This window comes from Saccopteryx leptura, chromosome 1 (assembly GCF_036850995.1).
Source record: "Saccopteryx leptura isolate mSacLep1 chromosome 1, mSacLep1_pri_phased_curated, whole genome shotgun sequence".
Lineage (NCBI taxonomy): Eukaryota > Metazoa > Chordata > Mammalia > Chiroptera > Emballonuridae > Saccopteryx > Saccopteryx leptura.
In genome coordinates, this window is record NC_089503.1 from 42,822,048 (window position 1) to 42,838,456 (window position 16,409).

At 37.3% G+C, this 16,409-nt stretch overlaps 1 protein-coding gene and 1 pseudogene across 1 annotated transcript in view; both read left to right on the top strand.

The window, feature by feature from the left end:
• Positions 1 to 11,971, top strand: part of PIK3C2A (phosphatidylinositol-4-phosphate 3-kinase catalytic subunit type 2 alpha) — a 94,686-nt gene extending 82,715 nt beyond the window's left edge. The window contains exons 25-32 of the mRNA XM_066365167.1: positions 14 to 123; positions 3,196 to 3,403; positions 4,659 to 4,783; positions 6,807 to 6,924; positions 7,011 to 7,083; positions 7,387 to 7,496; positions 7,583 to 7,708; positions 9,603 to 11,971. Coding sequence (XP_066221264.1) covers positions 14 to 123; positions 3,196 to 3,403; positions 4,659 to 4,783; positions 6,807 to 6,924; positions 7,011 to 7,083; positions 7,387 to 7,496; positions 7,583 to 7,708; positions 9,603 to 9,785 — 1,053 coding nt within the window. The 3' untranslated portion in view covers positions 9,786 to 11,971. The remainder of the gene's footprint in view (positions 1 to 13; positions 124 to 3,195; positions 3,404 to 4,658; positions 4,784 to 6,806; positions 6,925 to 7,010; positions 7,084 to 7,386; positions 7,497 to 7,582; positions 7,709 to 9,602) is intronic.
• On the top strand, positions 618 to 811 carry LOC136390112 (small nucleolar RNA U3; annotated as a pseudogene).
• Positions 11,972 to 16,409: the final 4,438 nt, after the last annotated feature.

The window sequence follows — 16,409 nt, forward strand, 5'->3', positions numbered from 1 at the left end:
TCCCTTTTCATAGATGATTCCCTCAGGGTTACCAGAACTTACAAGTATTCAAGATTTGAAATACGTTAGAGATGCACTTCAACCCCAAACAACAGATGCAGAAGCTACGATTTTCTTTACTAGGTAAGGCATGCTTAAGTATATTCGAGAAGGCACATGTAGTTTAGCTTTGATTTGTTTTCCTTATAGTATAAACAAATGCTATATATTGTACACATCAAAATTCTGGTATATAGGGAAAATATTGATTCACAGTATTAGCAAATGGCAGGTTGTCAAGTTTATTTATTGAATAAGTTTAAAGGACGTGCAACTTTAAAAAATAAATTTCTCTCAAAACACGTCTCAAGTTTTATTTAGTACATGATTTTAATTATAGAAATCCTATTTATAAGACTATACTTTCAGGGATCTGACCTGTGGTGGCGCAGTGGATAAAGCATCAACCTGGAAATGCTGAGGTCGCCAGTTCGAAACCCTGGGCTTGCCTGGTCAAGGCACATATGGGAGTTGATGCTTCCAGCTCCTCCCCCCTGTCTCTCTCTCCTCTCTCTCTGTCTATCTCTCTCTCTCTCCCCCTCTCTCTCCTCTCTAAAATGAATAAATAAAATAAAATAAAGACTATACTTTCAGGGATCATTTCTATAGTTTGTTACTAGAGAGGTTTCTCTGCTCGTGTCGAGTACCCGAAACCACGAGGAGGAGTTGCAGTGTTCTCTCCTGAGCGTGAAGCTTGTGCAACTGCCTTTTGCCATTGATGATCGTTCTTCTCTTTGGGAGAGTAAGAGGGGGAGAACGCAGTCTGAGTGGTAAAATAAATAAATAAATAAATAATCCTATTTATGAACTATTTCTGTGAAAAATATTTTCTACAGGGCCAATACAAGTTTTTTCCCCCCTTAATCTAATTTTGAGGATTCTGCTGTAACAGTTTTCATGGATACCTTAAGTGCTTAAAATGGCAAGCTCTGCAACACTGCTATAGTTAATTATGATATACTGTAGTACTTGAAACACAAATACCAATGATTGCATTTGAACTTGTCATTATTGCTTTAAAGACAGCTCTTCCCAGCAAATATTTGCTAAGTGCCTGGGGCCGAGTTGGTCACTGACTAGGTACCACTTTATAATGCCAGAGCAGGGAGGGACACAGAGCTCGTGTTCTTTTCTCTCCTTTTTCTCTTGCCTCCTTCCTCTCCGTGGAGAAGAGATAGAAAACACTAGACTGACTTTCCTATTCTCGAGTCTGGGCTAAATTGAATTGAAGGAAGCTGACTTTTGTATAGGCTTCCACACCAATCCTGATAATTTAGGTATTGATGGGTTTTGTTTTGTTTTTTAAAGGAGATTCTTTGACTCCTCTGGGTAAGGCTATGAAGCGGACATATATTAGTCTGCTTGATCTACCATAACAAAATACCACAGACGAGGTGGCTTAAACAACACATTTTTTTCTCATAGAGTTCTGCGAGCTGGAAAGATGCCAGCTGTTATGCTTTCTGGTGAGGGCTCTAGCTTGCAAACTATGCCTTCTCTCTGTTTTCTTGCATGCAAGAGGAAGATAGAACAAGAAAGCATGAGCTTTCCCGTCTCTTCTTTTTTTTTTCTTTTTTTTTTAATACAGGGACAGAGATAAAGTCAGAGAGAGGGATAGACCAGGGACAGACAGACAGGAACAGAAAGAGATGAGAAGCATCAATCATCAGTTTTTCATTGCGACACCTTAGTTGTTCATTGATTGCTTTCTCATATGTGCTTTGACCATGGGGCTACAGCAGACCGAGTAATCCCATGCTCAAGCTGGCGACCTCAGGCTCTCGAACCTGGGTCCTTGGCATCCCAGTCCGACGCTCTATCCACTGTGCCACCGCCTGGTCAGGCTCTGGTCTCTTCTTATAAGGACACTAATCTTATTGGGTCAGGGCTCTACCCTCAATCTTAATTACTAATTCCATGAAGACCCTACCATTTGGGGCTTTAATATGTGGATTTTGAGGGACACAAAAGTTTAGTCCATAGCAAGGCAAAAATCTTTGTGTGTGGTTCTCTCACTTCTCTTTTTGGATTTCCTTTCTCTTTCTGGATTCCTTTATCCTGTTTCTGAGACTTCTAGTTCCCTTTGCTTGCCTAAAATGCTTTATCCAGGCCTTCTTGCCGAGTTGATTGTCACCAAACTCCCCGTCCTGTCAACACTTCTTTTCTCAACTGAAGGAGGTTATGATTATCTGGAGAAGGACTCTGATACCAGATCTAGTTTCCTTCTGTACCAGTTTAGTTGTCACTACCCCCATTTTTTACAGGAGCATAAAAGAATGAAATCATCTATTTGGCATCATACCAATCATCTTCTGTTCCTAAAAGCTTTTCATTTGTATTGGACCCCAGAAGGCTCAAGAAATCAAAGCATTGTTTCTTGGATATAGTGGGATGGGATGGAATAGAGCCTCTTGTACTAAAATTTTTGTTGGGGTAAGATGTATTTTTAAGTTTTAGACTATAGAACAAAGAAAATTTTTGGCAGAGTGAAAATCTGCTTAATATTTTAAAAGGAATAAAAGTATTTTTCACCTTTTTAAAAAGATTTTATTTACGGTCTGACCAGGTGGTGGCGCAGTGGATAGAGTGTCAGACTGGGATGCGGAGGACCCAGGTTCGAGACCCCGAGGTCACAGCTTGGGCACAGGCTCATCTGGTTTGAGCAAAGCTCACCAGCTTGGACCCAAGGTCGCTGGCTCGAGCAAGGGGTTACTCAGTCTGCTGTAGCCCCACGGTCAAGGCATATATGAGAAAGCAATCAATGAACAACTAAGGTGTTGCAGCGAAAAATTGATGATTGATACTTCTCATCTCTCTTTGTTCCTGTCTGTCCCTATCTATTCCTCTCTCTGATTCTCTCTCTGTCTCTGTTAAAAAAAAAAAAAAATTTATTTACTGATTTTAGAGAGAGGAGAGAGAGAGAGAAATGAGTAGGAGAGGGAGTGGGAAGTATCAACTTGTAGTACAGTAGTTGCTTCTCATATGTGCCTTGATCAGGCAAGCCTGGGGTTTTGAACCAGTGACCTCAGCATTTCAGGTCTCTGCTTTATCCACTGTGCCACCACTGGTCAGGTTTCACCTTTTATTATGTTAAAAGAATTGAGCATGTATTCTTATGAACACTTAATGTTAACACATTTTCTGATTGTTTTGTAGGCTGATTGAATCAAGTTTGGGAAGCATTGCCACAAAATTTAACTTCTTCATTCACAACCTTGCTCAGCTGCGTTTTTCTGGTCTTCCTTCCAATGATGAGCCTATACTTTCATTTTCACCCAAAACATACTCCTTTAGACAAGATGGTCGAATCAAAGAAGTCTCTGTTTTCACTTATCATAAGAAATACAACCCAGATAAACATTATGTAAGTTTGGTTGGGGCATGTAGAAACTCATGCCTTCATTATTGTCGTTTCTACTTTCTTCACTGACCCTGCTAAAGTTTCAAGCATTTGATCTTTTCATACTTCTTTCTTCCATGGATGGTCCAAAAATAAATGTGTTCTTGGAGCATCCCTAATTATTTTTTTTGGTATTTATTTCTTGGTAGATTTGCTCCAAAACCATGAGGGACAAATGAAATGATATTCTTTTCAGAGACAAGACTAAAAGGGTAGTGCTTTTTCTCCTTCCTTATCTTCAGTTTGTTCTTAATTTCAAAGGTAAAGCTTGCTCCTTGTAACATATTCAACCAATGCAGAAGCATATAAAGTAAAAGTCTAAATTCTTATTCTACTCTCCAGGGATGATGAAGCTCTATAACAGATAGACACACACACAGACATAGAGTTTATTTTATAGAAACAGGATCTTCAGCGTGCCCCCCCAATAGTACATCATTATCATCATTGTTGATGTTGATTTTCACCCTTGTGCTAGTATTTTTGTTAGATAATAATTTGAGGCACTGTTGATCTTTAAATTTTTGATAAATTGGTAAGCTTTAGAGAGTGACTTTACTATTTTTTAAATGTCCACCTATGTATTTTATTACTAGTAAATATTTGTTTGATTACTGATCATTTTATCCTAATACCATTTTATTGAGCAGTCCATTTCCCCTCAGTGATTTATTATGTCACCTTTAAGTCACATATCCTTGAATTTATACATATCCTTGAATTTATTTCTTCCATATATGTATCTGAATCTGTTCCAGTATTTTGGTCTTTAAGTACTCTGATTTTATAATAGTTTTAATAAATGTTTAATATTAAAAATATTATAAATAGATTTTATAATAACCAGTAAGATAAGTTTTTGCTTATGCCCCAGTTGCCATAAATTTTGCCTTTTTTCTTATTTACCCTTAAATGAACTTAATGTTTTCATTGGAAATATACTGCATTTATAAATTTGGGAAGCACATTTATTTAATCCTGGAAATAAAATGACTCACTTTCTAGTTCTTGTTTCTATATCATACAATGCCTCAGGTCACTCTTAGAATGTAGTTGGATATGCTATAAATATGAGTTTTATATTTGCTATTTTCTCTGTTAGTAACATATAATTGAGTTAAAATCACTGGGATTATATATTAAAGCTAAGCTGTAAATTTTCTTTCTGTCAGGCAAGGTTTTATTATGTATCTAATGTGTTTGGATGTGATTTCTTCAGATTTATGTAGTCCGAATACTGAGAGAAGGACAACTTGAGCCATCATTTGTGTTCCGGACATTTGACGAGTTTCAGGAACTTCACAACAAGCTCAGTATTATTTTTCCACTTTGGAAGTTACCAGGGTATGTTCCCATTCATGTACATTTATTCATTTTATATAGGAAGTAATTTATTATTAAATGTAGGTCAGAAGTTTTGTGCTAACACTTAGTAAAATACTGTGGATCATATGTGGCTTGTTTTCCTTTGTATCATCAGGGCCGAATACAGTACTAGACATAGACAAGGAACTATAATTTTTTGATTAATGAGTTAATGAATAAATGATCAAGATCTTAAATTAAGGGGCTTTCTAGCTTTCTAGTTTTATTTATTTAAAAAAAAATTATGTATTATTTACTTTTATTGATTTTAGATATATATAAAGAAGCATTCATTTGTTGTCGCACTTAGTTGTACACTCATGGGTTGCTTTTAGTATGTACCCTGACTGGGGATCAAACTTGCAGCCTTGGTGTTTTGGGACAACACTAACCTTAGGCCAGGGACTTTCTAATTTTAGTTGAAGCTTTTTCTTTTTCTTTTTTTTTTTTTTTGGCTTTTCCAGTCTACCTGAATCATTATTTAGTTGAAGCTTTAAATTTTTTGTCTTTACTATAGTAAGCAACACAAGATAATAATTTGGAATCTTGGTTTTAAAAGACTCAGACATTAAATCACTGCAGAAATAATCTGTTATGACCATACTGACCTCTGAAAAATAAAAGGCTAAGCCACTGAAGTTAATCAGAATTTTAGTGCTTAGTTTTGTATCTGATACCCTTTTCAGTTTTTTTTGTTGTTTTTTTTTACAGAGACAGACAGAGGGATAGACAGGGACAGACAGACAGGAACAAAGAGATGAGAAGCATCAATCATTAGTTTTTCGTTGTGCATTGCAACACCTTAATTGTTCATTGATTACTTTCTCATATGTTCCTTGACCGCAGGCCTTCAGCAGACTTGAGTAACCCCTTGCTCGAGCCAGCGACCTTGGGTCCACGCTGGTGAGCTTTTGCTCAAACTAAATGAGCCCTCGCTCAAGCTGGCAACCTCAGGGTCTCAAACCTGGGTCTTCCGCATCGCAGTCCAACACTCTGTACACTGAGCCATCGCCTGGTCAGGCCCCTTTTCAGTTTTAATGTAGCTGATGACCAGTAGATGTCCTTTGTCAAATTGCTCATATTCTTCACAGACTAGATTTTAAAAGGAAAAAGACAGCAAAGTGGGTGTCAGAGTTTATTTCCATTAGATGTGTAGTCTCATTTTCCTACTGCCAACAAATAGAGTTAAGATTTTCTTTTTGTTTTTAAATTTTTATTTATTGATTGATTTTAGAGAAAGAGGGAAGTGGAATGGAAACATGGCTTTGTTTTTCCACTTATCTATGCATGCATTGGTTGATCCTGTATGTGCCCTGACCAGGGATCAAACCTGCAAGCTTGGCATATTGGGATGACACTAACCAACTGAGCTACCAGCCAGGGCAGAGTTAAGATTGTCTTTATTTGGACCCTATGTCATTTGTGGATTTTATTGGTCTCTATCATAGCTGTGGCTGATTGAGTAATGATTATTTTGTAGGGTAAGATCTGCATAAAGTATCTATGAATGATTAATCTTGAGACGAAATAAGTAGAAAATAAGTTAAAAATATAGCAGTTTAGCCTGACCGACCTGTGGTAGCACAGAAGATAGAGCATCCACCTGGAATGCTTAGGTCAGTGGTTCAAAACCCCAGGCTTGCCTGGTCAAGGCACATATGAGAAGCAACTACTATGAGTTGATGCTTCCCACTTCTTATCTTCCCCTTCTCTCTGTCTCTCCTCTCTAAAATCAATAAATAAAAATTTTAAAAATATGTTTATAGCAATTTAGTAAAACCATGCACCTTTTCTACCAGGGTTCATAAAAGGATAAATAGATAGTTGAATTGTTTCATTTCCAGTACTTTGAAGAGAAATCATAAAACTTTATAATGGATTAAGACTTCACTTTGTATTTAAGTATATAAAAAACAATCTTTCTAGGTAAATATTGTACTTAATTCTATAAATACTTCCAGATGTAATAATTTAAATCCCATTTGTTATTTTTCTTTTGCAGCTTTCCTAATAGGATGGTCCTAGGAAGAACACACATAAAAGATGTAGCAGCCAAAAGAAAAATTGAGTTAAACAGTTACTTACAGAGTTTGATGAGTGCTTCAACGGATGTAGCAGAGGTGACTGTCCTAAATGAAAAATAGCATACTATTTTTTTTACTACATAATATTTAAGCTAATGAATCTTTTTCCTCTTCTCTTTTAGTGTGATCTTGTTTGTACATTTTTTCACCCTTTACTTCGTGACGAGAAAGCTGAAGGAATAGCTCGGTCTGCAGGTGAGTTTTTTCCCCCCTTTATTTATAGTTCATGGGTTTCAACTCTTAACTTCTCAATGGATATGGTAGTGACAGTGGGGTTACTAGTTGTTGTCCACTGAGATGAGACCTAAGCTAGTCTATTTCAAGATAAACATAATTTTCCTAATAGAATGTGATTACTAAAGAAAAAGATAACCAGTGGCCTACCAGGTTCTTGACCTTTTAGTACTGTCCTGGAGTTAAAGCAAAAAAATTTTTGTTGTAGCTTGAATCACTGCAACCAAGATAAAAAAAGATGAACATAATTTATAAATTTTTCAGATGTGGGTCCACTCAGTCCTACTCCAGGCCAAATAGGAGGATCGGTGAAATTATCTGTCTCTTACCGAAATGGTACTCTTTTCATCATGGTGATGCACATCAAAGATCTTGTGAGTGATTACAAATAATGATGACTGTAGAGGAAACCCATACTTTGGTAGGAAGCATTACTGTTAAGGGATGCTTTTCTTTGTAGGTTACTGAAGATGGGGCTGACCCAAATCCGTATGTCAAGACATACCTACTTCCAGATCCCCACAAAACATCCAAACGTAAAACCAAAATTTCACGAAAAACTAGGAATCCAACATTCAACGAAATGGTAAGTTAAAATCATTTCTAAAAATTTCCTAGATTTGTTGTTTTGAGATTTTGAATTTCAAACACTTTAAATTTAAATTTTTCAGGTATGGGTTGTTGTTAGTAGTAAAGCAATATCAATAGTAGTCCAATGCTATTTAACAAAGTGATGCAGAATTTAACCCTCAATCATAGACCTTAGGTTTTAGGAAGATCTTAGGGGCCATTATTCAACTACCCTTCCAGTGGTTGATCCCTGTCTACAACATTTTCAAGAAGGGGATATTCAGCCCTGGCTGGATAGAATGGTTGGTTGGAGCATCATCCCAAAGCAGAGAAGTTGCTGGTTTAATCCCCAGTCAGGGCACATATAGGAACAGACTGATGTTCCTATCTCTCCCTCTCTCTCTCTCATATCAATAAAATAAACATTTAAGGGGGTGCTGGCAGGTTAGTTCAGTGGATAGAGTGTCGGCCCAGCATGCAGATGTCCTGGGTTCATCCCTGGTTAGGACACACATAAGAAGCGACCATTTGCTTCTTTTCCCCTTCATCTCCCCCTTCTCACTCTTTTCCTCTCTTGCAGCCAGTGGCTCGATTGATTCGAGAGTTGGCCCCAGGTGCTGAGGGTAGCTTGGCTGGTCTGAGTGTTAGCCCCAGGTGTTGAGGACAGCTCAGTTGATTTGATCATCAGCCCATCTCTCTCCCCTCCTGTCACTTAAAAAAACTGTGTGTGGGGGGGTATCAATCTGTGCTGAAATGCTTCCAGGCCATTCAGTTTGTTTTGGGCCACTCCAACTCTTAGATTATTTTTTAGGCTGAGCAGAAATCTCTCCTTCTAGTTTGTACCTTTGGGTCTCAGTTGTACCTCTTGGAACCACACAGAACTGTTCTTTTCCTCCTATATTGCAGCCCTTCACATAATTGAAGTTAAAATGCTCTTTTTGTTTATTCTTTTAAAATATCTTCAATACCTTTACCTTTGCTTAATAGGATGTAGTTTCAGAATCCTCCTCCTAGTTTGTTTTAGTCTGTCAGCAGCCCTCTTAAAATAGAGTGTGCCTCACTGAAAGCAGCAAGTAGGGCATCAGCTGAACAGGGTGGAGCAGAACTGACTGCTCAGCTCCTCATGGTCAACTTACAAACCTCCTCATCTGGTTAAACCCACCAACTCTTAGCTTCTTCTTTAGGATAAACACCACTTCATTTGTGTACATTAATATTACATCTACACAAAAATTTCTAGGTAGAGATTTGAAAGAAAATAGTTCTGAATTTTCATCAAGTTTATAAACTTATTAACCATAGAGCTCTGGCCAGATAGCTCAGTTGGTTATTAGATCATCGTCCTGAAGCACAGAGTGCTGGTCAGGGCACTTAAAGGAACAGATTGATGTTCCTGTCTCTCTCTTGCTCTTTCTCCTCCTCCCTGTAAAGTAAATAAAATAAACATTTAAATTTTAAAAGATCATTTCATGGTATATAAAATCCAACAGAAGAAAATTTTAATCCCTCATTTTTTTTGTAAAATTATAATTATGCTATCTCAGCTTGCTTCCTTCTATATTCTTTGTCCCAGCTATTAGATCATCTCAATGCATGCTGTTTTGTAACTTCTTTTTCCTTCCCTATACCTCCATCACAGAGAAACCATGTTTTTAGTTAGCCATAATAATTTTCTACTTTGTGCACTCCTATGTCAGACATTCAGAGGACTGATAATGCAATCTAAGATTCCTAAAGTACAAAATGTACATCTAAAGCATGAGACACAAATTCCACCAAATGTGTCATAATCCATGTCATTAATTGTAGTGACTCTTGACTAATAAACTCACTTATGTTTTTCTTAAAATAATCCAAGAAACAAAGCATAAGTGATTGATAACGTTGTCTTCTTTTTGCCTTTGCTATAGCTTGTGTACAATGGATACAGCAAAGAAACCCTAAGACAGAGAGAACTTCAACTAAGTGTCCTCAGTGCAGAATCTCTGCGGGAGAATTTTTTCTTGGGTGGAATAACTCTGCCTTTGAAAGATTTCAACTTGAGCAAAGAGACGGTTAAGTGGTATCAGCTGACTGCAGCAACCTATTTGTAAAGTAGTGAATTTCTGAGCTTGGGAAGCAAGAACAGTTAGAAACATGCGTGCGTGCACACACACTCTCTTGAGAATTTTGTATAGTATTTTTCTACTTGGACAGAAATTATAAAGTACTTGCTGCATTTCAACACACATGTTGGACCAACAGTCACATACTAATTTTTATGAATTTGTTGAAGCCATTGCTGTTTTAAAGTCATTATATAGAATGCTCTAAACCCTAAACTTAATATATAGTATAAGTCTGAAAAAGACTTAGTTGGTGAATGACTTAATCCTCACTTGAGTAATACAAAGTAATAGCTTTAGTTTGGTCTATTTTTCATTGTTTCTCACACAGACACAGCATGTTTGTTTCCCTGTTTTGCACCTTCTACAGCCTTTACCACTGTGCATGTTTGCAAACACCAAAGGAAAGGAAAGGTGCAGGATGTTATTATCATAAAGTGCAGCTGCTACTCACAGGGCCGAAAGCAAAGCACAAATTATAGATAGTAATGTTAAGAACTACTAAGTAGTCTATGGAAGTAGGGAAAACTAATAGTGTTTATTATTTTCCATGTCTTCAAAGCTTTTTTCAGAATTAAGTGCCAATTACGGAAGTTGTAAATAATGGTGCCTTAACTTCACGGCTTTCCTGGCACTTCATTCTGATTATTTTTTCTGACTTGATAAATAGTAAGTAGTTTTCACTCACTTTTACCTTACTCAAGGCAAGAAATTATGTAAATTTACTAGGGTTTTTCCCACAGAAAGATCATTTTCTCTACTTCTGATGTGTGACTTAGTTACTTAAACAGTCAGCATTTGATTTGTCTTTGTTACATTGAGATTCATCAGTGTAGCTGTACACTAAATTCCATCATTCCATAACAGTCCTACACTTATTCCTAGGAGTGTGAGTTGAAGTTTGGTAGTTTCACTTCCACGTATCTATTCTCCACTCCCTCATTAGACAAGTGAAAATTGTTTACCCATGTACCCATTCCTCTGGTAGAAGAATGCCAATGAGTAGGGCAGACTCTTCGTAATAGGCCCAAAACAAAAATTGTAGGGTCCAGACTGAATTTTAATGTAGACGCTTATGGCAAAGTTGGTCTTGTAAGCTGTTTTACTTACATTTGTAAACATTGTACATTCAAAAATTATTTTCCTTAATATAATGTGACTCTGAATCATAAGGGACATGATTAAAATTATTACAGTACCATTAAGAATAAGATTCATTTTTATTAGTGATTCAACTTTATACACAGTTTTGTGTTTAGTTTGAATAAATATGTATGTATAATATTCCCATAGCTAAATAGAAATTCACTTTTTAACTGATAATAGAGATTGTAACTATCCAGGTGCTGTGAGGTAACTAACAAAATATGCAACATAGAATACCAAGAAAGGACAGTCTGCAATTCAGTTGTCCAGAACAGAATTTTTATGAACTGTGCACATGTTTAATGTAGATGATGATGCCTGCAGAGCAGAAATATATGAGTTGAAGATGTATCAGTCAGACAGGCTTAAAAAAAGAACTTGAAATTTTTGGTGCCTAACACTAATGGTCCATTTGTAGGAAATCCCTTGAGTATGATATATGAATGTCTTTTTAAATGTTAAAATGTGTTATCTATTTAATACATTCATTAAAATGCAAATCAAAGCACCACCATTTATTTTTTTTTCCACACTGTTAATGTTTTCTTTAAGTGTATAATAGCTTTGCAAATGTAAAGAAGTACTAGTTATCTTCACTTAAGCTTATGAAACCTAATTCCATTCCATGAGTAGTCACTTAGCCACTGTAAAAGTATGGTTTTGGTAAAAGGTCATTGTTAATTGAACTCAGCTTATACTGCCTATTGTGGTCTTTTACTGCAGTGTCTCTTAGCACAGCTAATAGAGCTAGAAGATGTGATGTCACTTTTCAATAACAAGAAACCTGGATTCTTTAGATATCTAAAAGTGTATATTATGATTAATATTGTACAGTTATCCAGAGTTCAGAATAAGTGGTAATGTTTTCTCTTAATTTAAGTCATTTTGTGCCTTCTTTGGTTATTAAAACTCCACACTCATACTTTACATATATTTTAATATAAATTATTTCTTTGTGAAATGCTCATCTTCAGCCCTTACCAAAAAAAAAAAAAAAAAAAAGACTGAGGCACCTTTTTGCACTACTACTATCAATAGATTTTAAATCAGTTGGTTTTTTAATCTTTTTTAAAGCTTGCATTCAAGTAAATCAAACAAAAGTTTAAACAAACTGGCCAAGACACTAATTTTTATGTATGCTTAATCACGTTTTATATCTATCTTTACTGAGTAAAAATAATTACGTTATATGTAAGTCCTGCACCAGAAGAATTCTTTCCTCTTGGAATGTTTTGAGATTTGAAAATAACGGTTTACTCCAAGAACCTATTGTTTTCTCTACTGAGGAACCCAATGTAGAACTTGCACTGACGTTTTTATTACTGCCTTTATAAGAATCAATAGGTATCTAAATGTTAAGGCATGTATGATCTTTTATAAAATAAAGAATCTTTTGAAATTAAAGTTGTATAAAAGTTTCAGTATCTTGCCTTAATTTGGTTAACCATTCTTTTATAGAATTCAGGTATTGTGGCATTTGAAAAAGAAAACATTCAATTTTGATACTTAGACTTCAGATCAGAAGGGACTGAAGCCACACTACTATAATCCATAGATTTACTTACAAGCTGTTTAACTAGCTGTGCAAATATGAATAAATATGGCAGTTAGTTTGATCTCTGTAAGAACCAAATACTTTTATTATATGACAGTAGTGAATAAAGATGTATAATATTTTTATTAATACCTTGAATATATTCAGTGGATTGGATGTGACTTCATAACTGTACTATGATTGTATTAAAATATTTCTGAAATAAAGGAACTAAGCTATCATTTCTTTCCTCATCAACATACTAATGTTTTTGGTTTCAAACTTTAAGTTCACTGTTGGCTGTTCTTTACATTTCACTCAGGAGTTTATTTGGTTCAAATAATCCTAAATTTCAGAACTGACCTAAAGGTGACCAAATACAATGAGTCTGATTTCTGACTGGGGTTCTTTGAAGGTCCGGATTGCCACTTTCTTAGAGCCCCCTCACCATTTCATAGAATTGAAATGCTTCTGTGACTATGGTTCCTGGCCTTTAGTAGTTTATTTAAATATTAAGTTGTATAGTAACAGCCATGTTATAGACATATTTATACAACAGGGAAATGTAGGTTCTTTTAATACCATAACACAGTGGTTCTCAAAGTGTGCCCCAGGGTGCAGAAGATTTCCAGGTGTGCCCTATGGTATTCCAGAGAAATATGTGCCTGTTGGGGACCAAAAAACCAACAGGGTTTTTGGAGTTTAGGCTTTGGGGGAACAGAGGTGTGGGGAATTGACTGTAAGCTAACAGTTTGCCCAACCCCTCACCTCACTTGCCTGATTAGGTTGCAAAAGGCTGTTAAAGTTGTGTTGCTGGATTGTTTACACTACCCCCATATTCCCGGGAAATACTGGAGGCAAATTTCTTCTGTCCTTTGTTTGGTGTAAAGTTAAGATGATATGTACGGTGGGGGTTTTCTGCACTCAACACAATTAAGAGTAAAAAGAGAGGAATTCTTAAATGTATTGACGAGGAAATGAGAGTTTGCCTTTCAGATATATGCCCAAACATTGAAGAAATCGCTAGGACACATCAGGTTCATGTTTCTCATAAACATAAGAATGAAAAAACAATGCATTCGTGCAGGGACCTGCCAAATTTACTAAATCTTACTAAGAATGTATCTATATATATAAAAAGATAACTTTTTGTCATTTTTTTATTTTCTAACCCCTTTTTTACAAATTCTAAAAAGCATAACTCAAAATGTAACAAAAATATTTAATGTCAGAATATTTTTGTCATATTTATTTTGTTTAATTACCATAAAAGCACACTGTACTTTATTTTTCTTTAATATTTGACTTAATTATTATAACATATTGCTCAGAAATTTGTATATAGTGCACCTACAATTATTTGTAGGACTTTAAATGTGCCCCAACTTCAAAAAGTTTGAGAACCACTGCCATAACACGTAAAAGGGCTCAAAGTTCATGAAGAGTAATAACTTAAATAGCCAGTTTCTTGGGGTGATGAACTCAGTTACTGTCAGAAAAGAAAACCAAATTTATTTCACCAATACTCTATGAAAACACTATCATGCAAATGTTAGACATATACAAAATTAGAAAACAGTATAATGAACTTCATGATTGAATCCATTGTACACTTACAACAATTATTACCTTAGGTCTAATTTTATTTATTCAAATTAACTATGATGTGCCCAGGTGTAGGTATTTTTTTTTTCTATTTAGAATTCTTAAATCTATGGTTCAATAACTTCAGTTCTGAATAATTTATTGACTTCTCCAATTAACTACTTCTCTCTTTTTGTATTTTTCTGAAAAGAGAAGCATGTAGGCAGATTCCCGCATGCACCTGACCAGGATCCATCCGGCATGCCCACTAGAGGGCGATGATCTGCCCATCTGGGGCATTGCTTTGTTGCCACTGGAGCCATTCTAGTGCCTCAGGTGAAGGCCATGGAGTCATCCTCAGTTTCTGGGCCAACTTTGCTCCACTGGAGCCTTCGCTGTGGGAGGGTTAGAGAGAGACAGAGAGAAAGAAGAGGGGAAAAGGTGGAGAAGCAGATAGGTGCATCTCCTGTGTGCCTAGGCTGGGAATTGAACTACGGACCTCCACATGCTGGTCCAACGCTCTACCAGGGCTCTCTCTTCCAATTTTTATTTTTATTTTTTTACTAAGTGAGAGGCAGAGACAGAATCCTGCATGTGTCTAGACCAGGATCCACCCTGCAAGCCCCCTACCTGGCTATGCTCTGCCCATCTGGGGCTGCTGCTCCACTGCTCGGCAACTGAGCTATTTTACCACCTCAGGCAAGGCCTTGGAGCCACCCTCAGCGCCTGAGGCCAACTTGCTCCAACCAAGCCATGGTTGGGGGAGGGGAAACCAAACAGAGGGGAAGAGGGATGGAGGAGAAGCAGATGGTCGCTTCTCCTGTGTGCCCTGACTGGGAATCAAACCCAGACTTCTACACGCTGGGCCAGGGGTCCCCAAACTACGGCCCACAGGCCACATGCGGCCCCCTGAGGCCATTTATCCGGGCCCCGCTGCACTTCCGGAAGGGGCACCTCTTTCATTGGTGGTCAGTGAGAGGAGCACATTGACCATCTCATTAGCCAAAAGCAGGCCCATAGTTCCCATTGAAATACTGGTCAGTTTGTTGATTTAAATTTACTTGTTCTTCATTTTAAATATTGTATTTGTTCCCATTTTGTTTTTTTACTTTAAAATAAGATATGTGCAGTGTGCATAGGGATTTGTTCATAGTTTTTTTTATAGTCCGGCCCTCCAACGGTCTGAGGGACAGTGAACTGGCCCCCTGTGTAAAAAGTTTGGAGACCCCTGCGCTGGGCTGATACTCTACTGCTGAGCCAACTGACCAGGGCAACTACTTTTCTCTTTAACAGTTTTACCCATCTATTCAGTTTTAAATTTTGGTTGTTTTTATTTCTAGAATAACTGGTTTTTTCTTTTTTCACTTTGAATCATGATCCAAGACAAACAGAAGACTGACAAGATCAATGGGGAAAGAATAGTTTTTTTCCACAAAAGATAGGTAACCACAGGCAAAAGAAGGTAGGACTTTTTCTTTTTTTAGAGAGAGAGAGAGGGACAGACAGGAAGAGAAAGAGATGAGAAGCATCAACTCATAGTTGCAGCACCTTAGTTCATTGATTGCTTTCTCATATGTGCTTTGACCTGGAGGCGGGGGGCTCAAGCAGAGCCAGTGACCCCTTGCGCAAGCCCCAGTGACCTTGGGCTTCAAGCCAGTGACCATGGAGTTGTGACTATGATCCCATGCTCAAGCCAGTGACCCTGTGCTCGAGCTGGTGAGCCTGTACTCAAGCCAGATGAGCCTGCTCTCAAGGTGGCAATGTTGGTGTTTTGAACCTGGGTCCTATGCGTTCCAGGCTGATGCTCTATACACTGCACCACCGCCTGCTCAGGCTGAAGGTAGGACTTTTAAAACAAAAAAAATTAGTTCAAGTCTGACCAGGTGGTGGCGCAATGGATAAAGTGTCGGACTGGGATGTGGAGGACCCAGGTTCGAGACCCCGAGGTTGCCAGCTTGAGTGCGGGCTCATCTGGCTTGAGCAAAAAGCTCACCAGCTTGGACCCAAGGTTACTGGCTCAAGCAAGGGGTTACTCGGTCTGCCGAAGGCCCGTGGTCAAGGCACATATGAGAAAGCAATCAATGAACAACTAAGGTGTCACAACGAAAAACTGATGATTGATGCTTCTCATCTCTCTCCGTTCCTGTCTGCTGTCTGTCCCTATCTCTCTCTCTCTCCCTCTCTCTCTCTCTCTCCCTAAAAAAAAAAATTATTTCAAAATGGGTCAAAGACCTAAATATAGCTAAAATGATAAAACAGGAGAAAACAGGTATATATCTTTGTAACATGGGATTAGACAAGAGTTTCATGTCTGGGAAACCTTTTATTTTTTCCATTTTAAACGATAG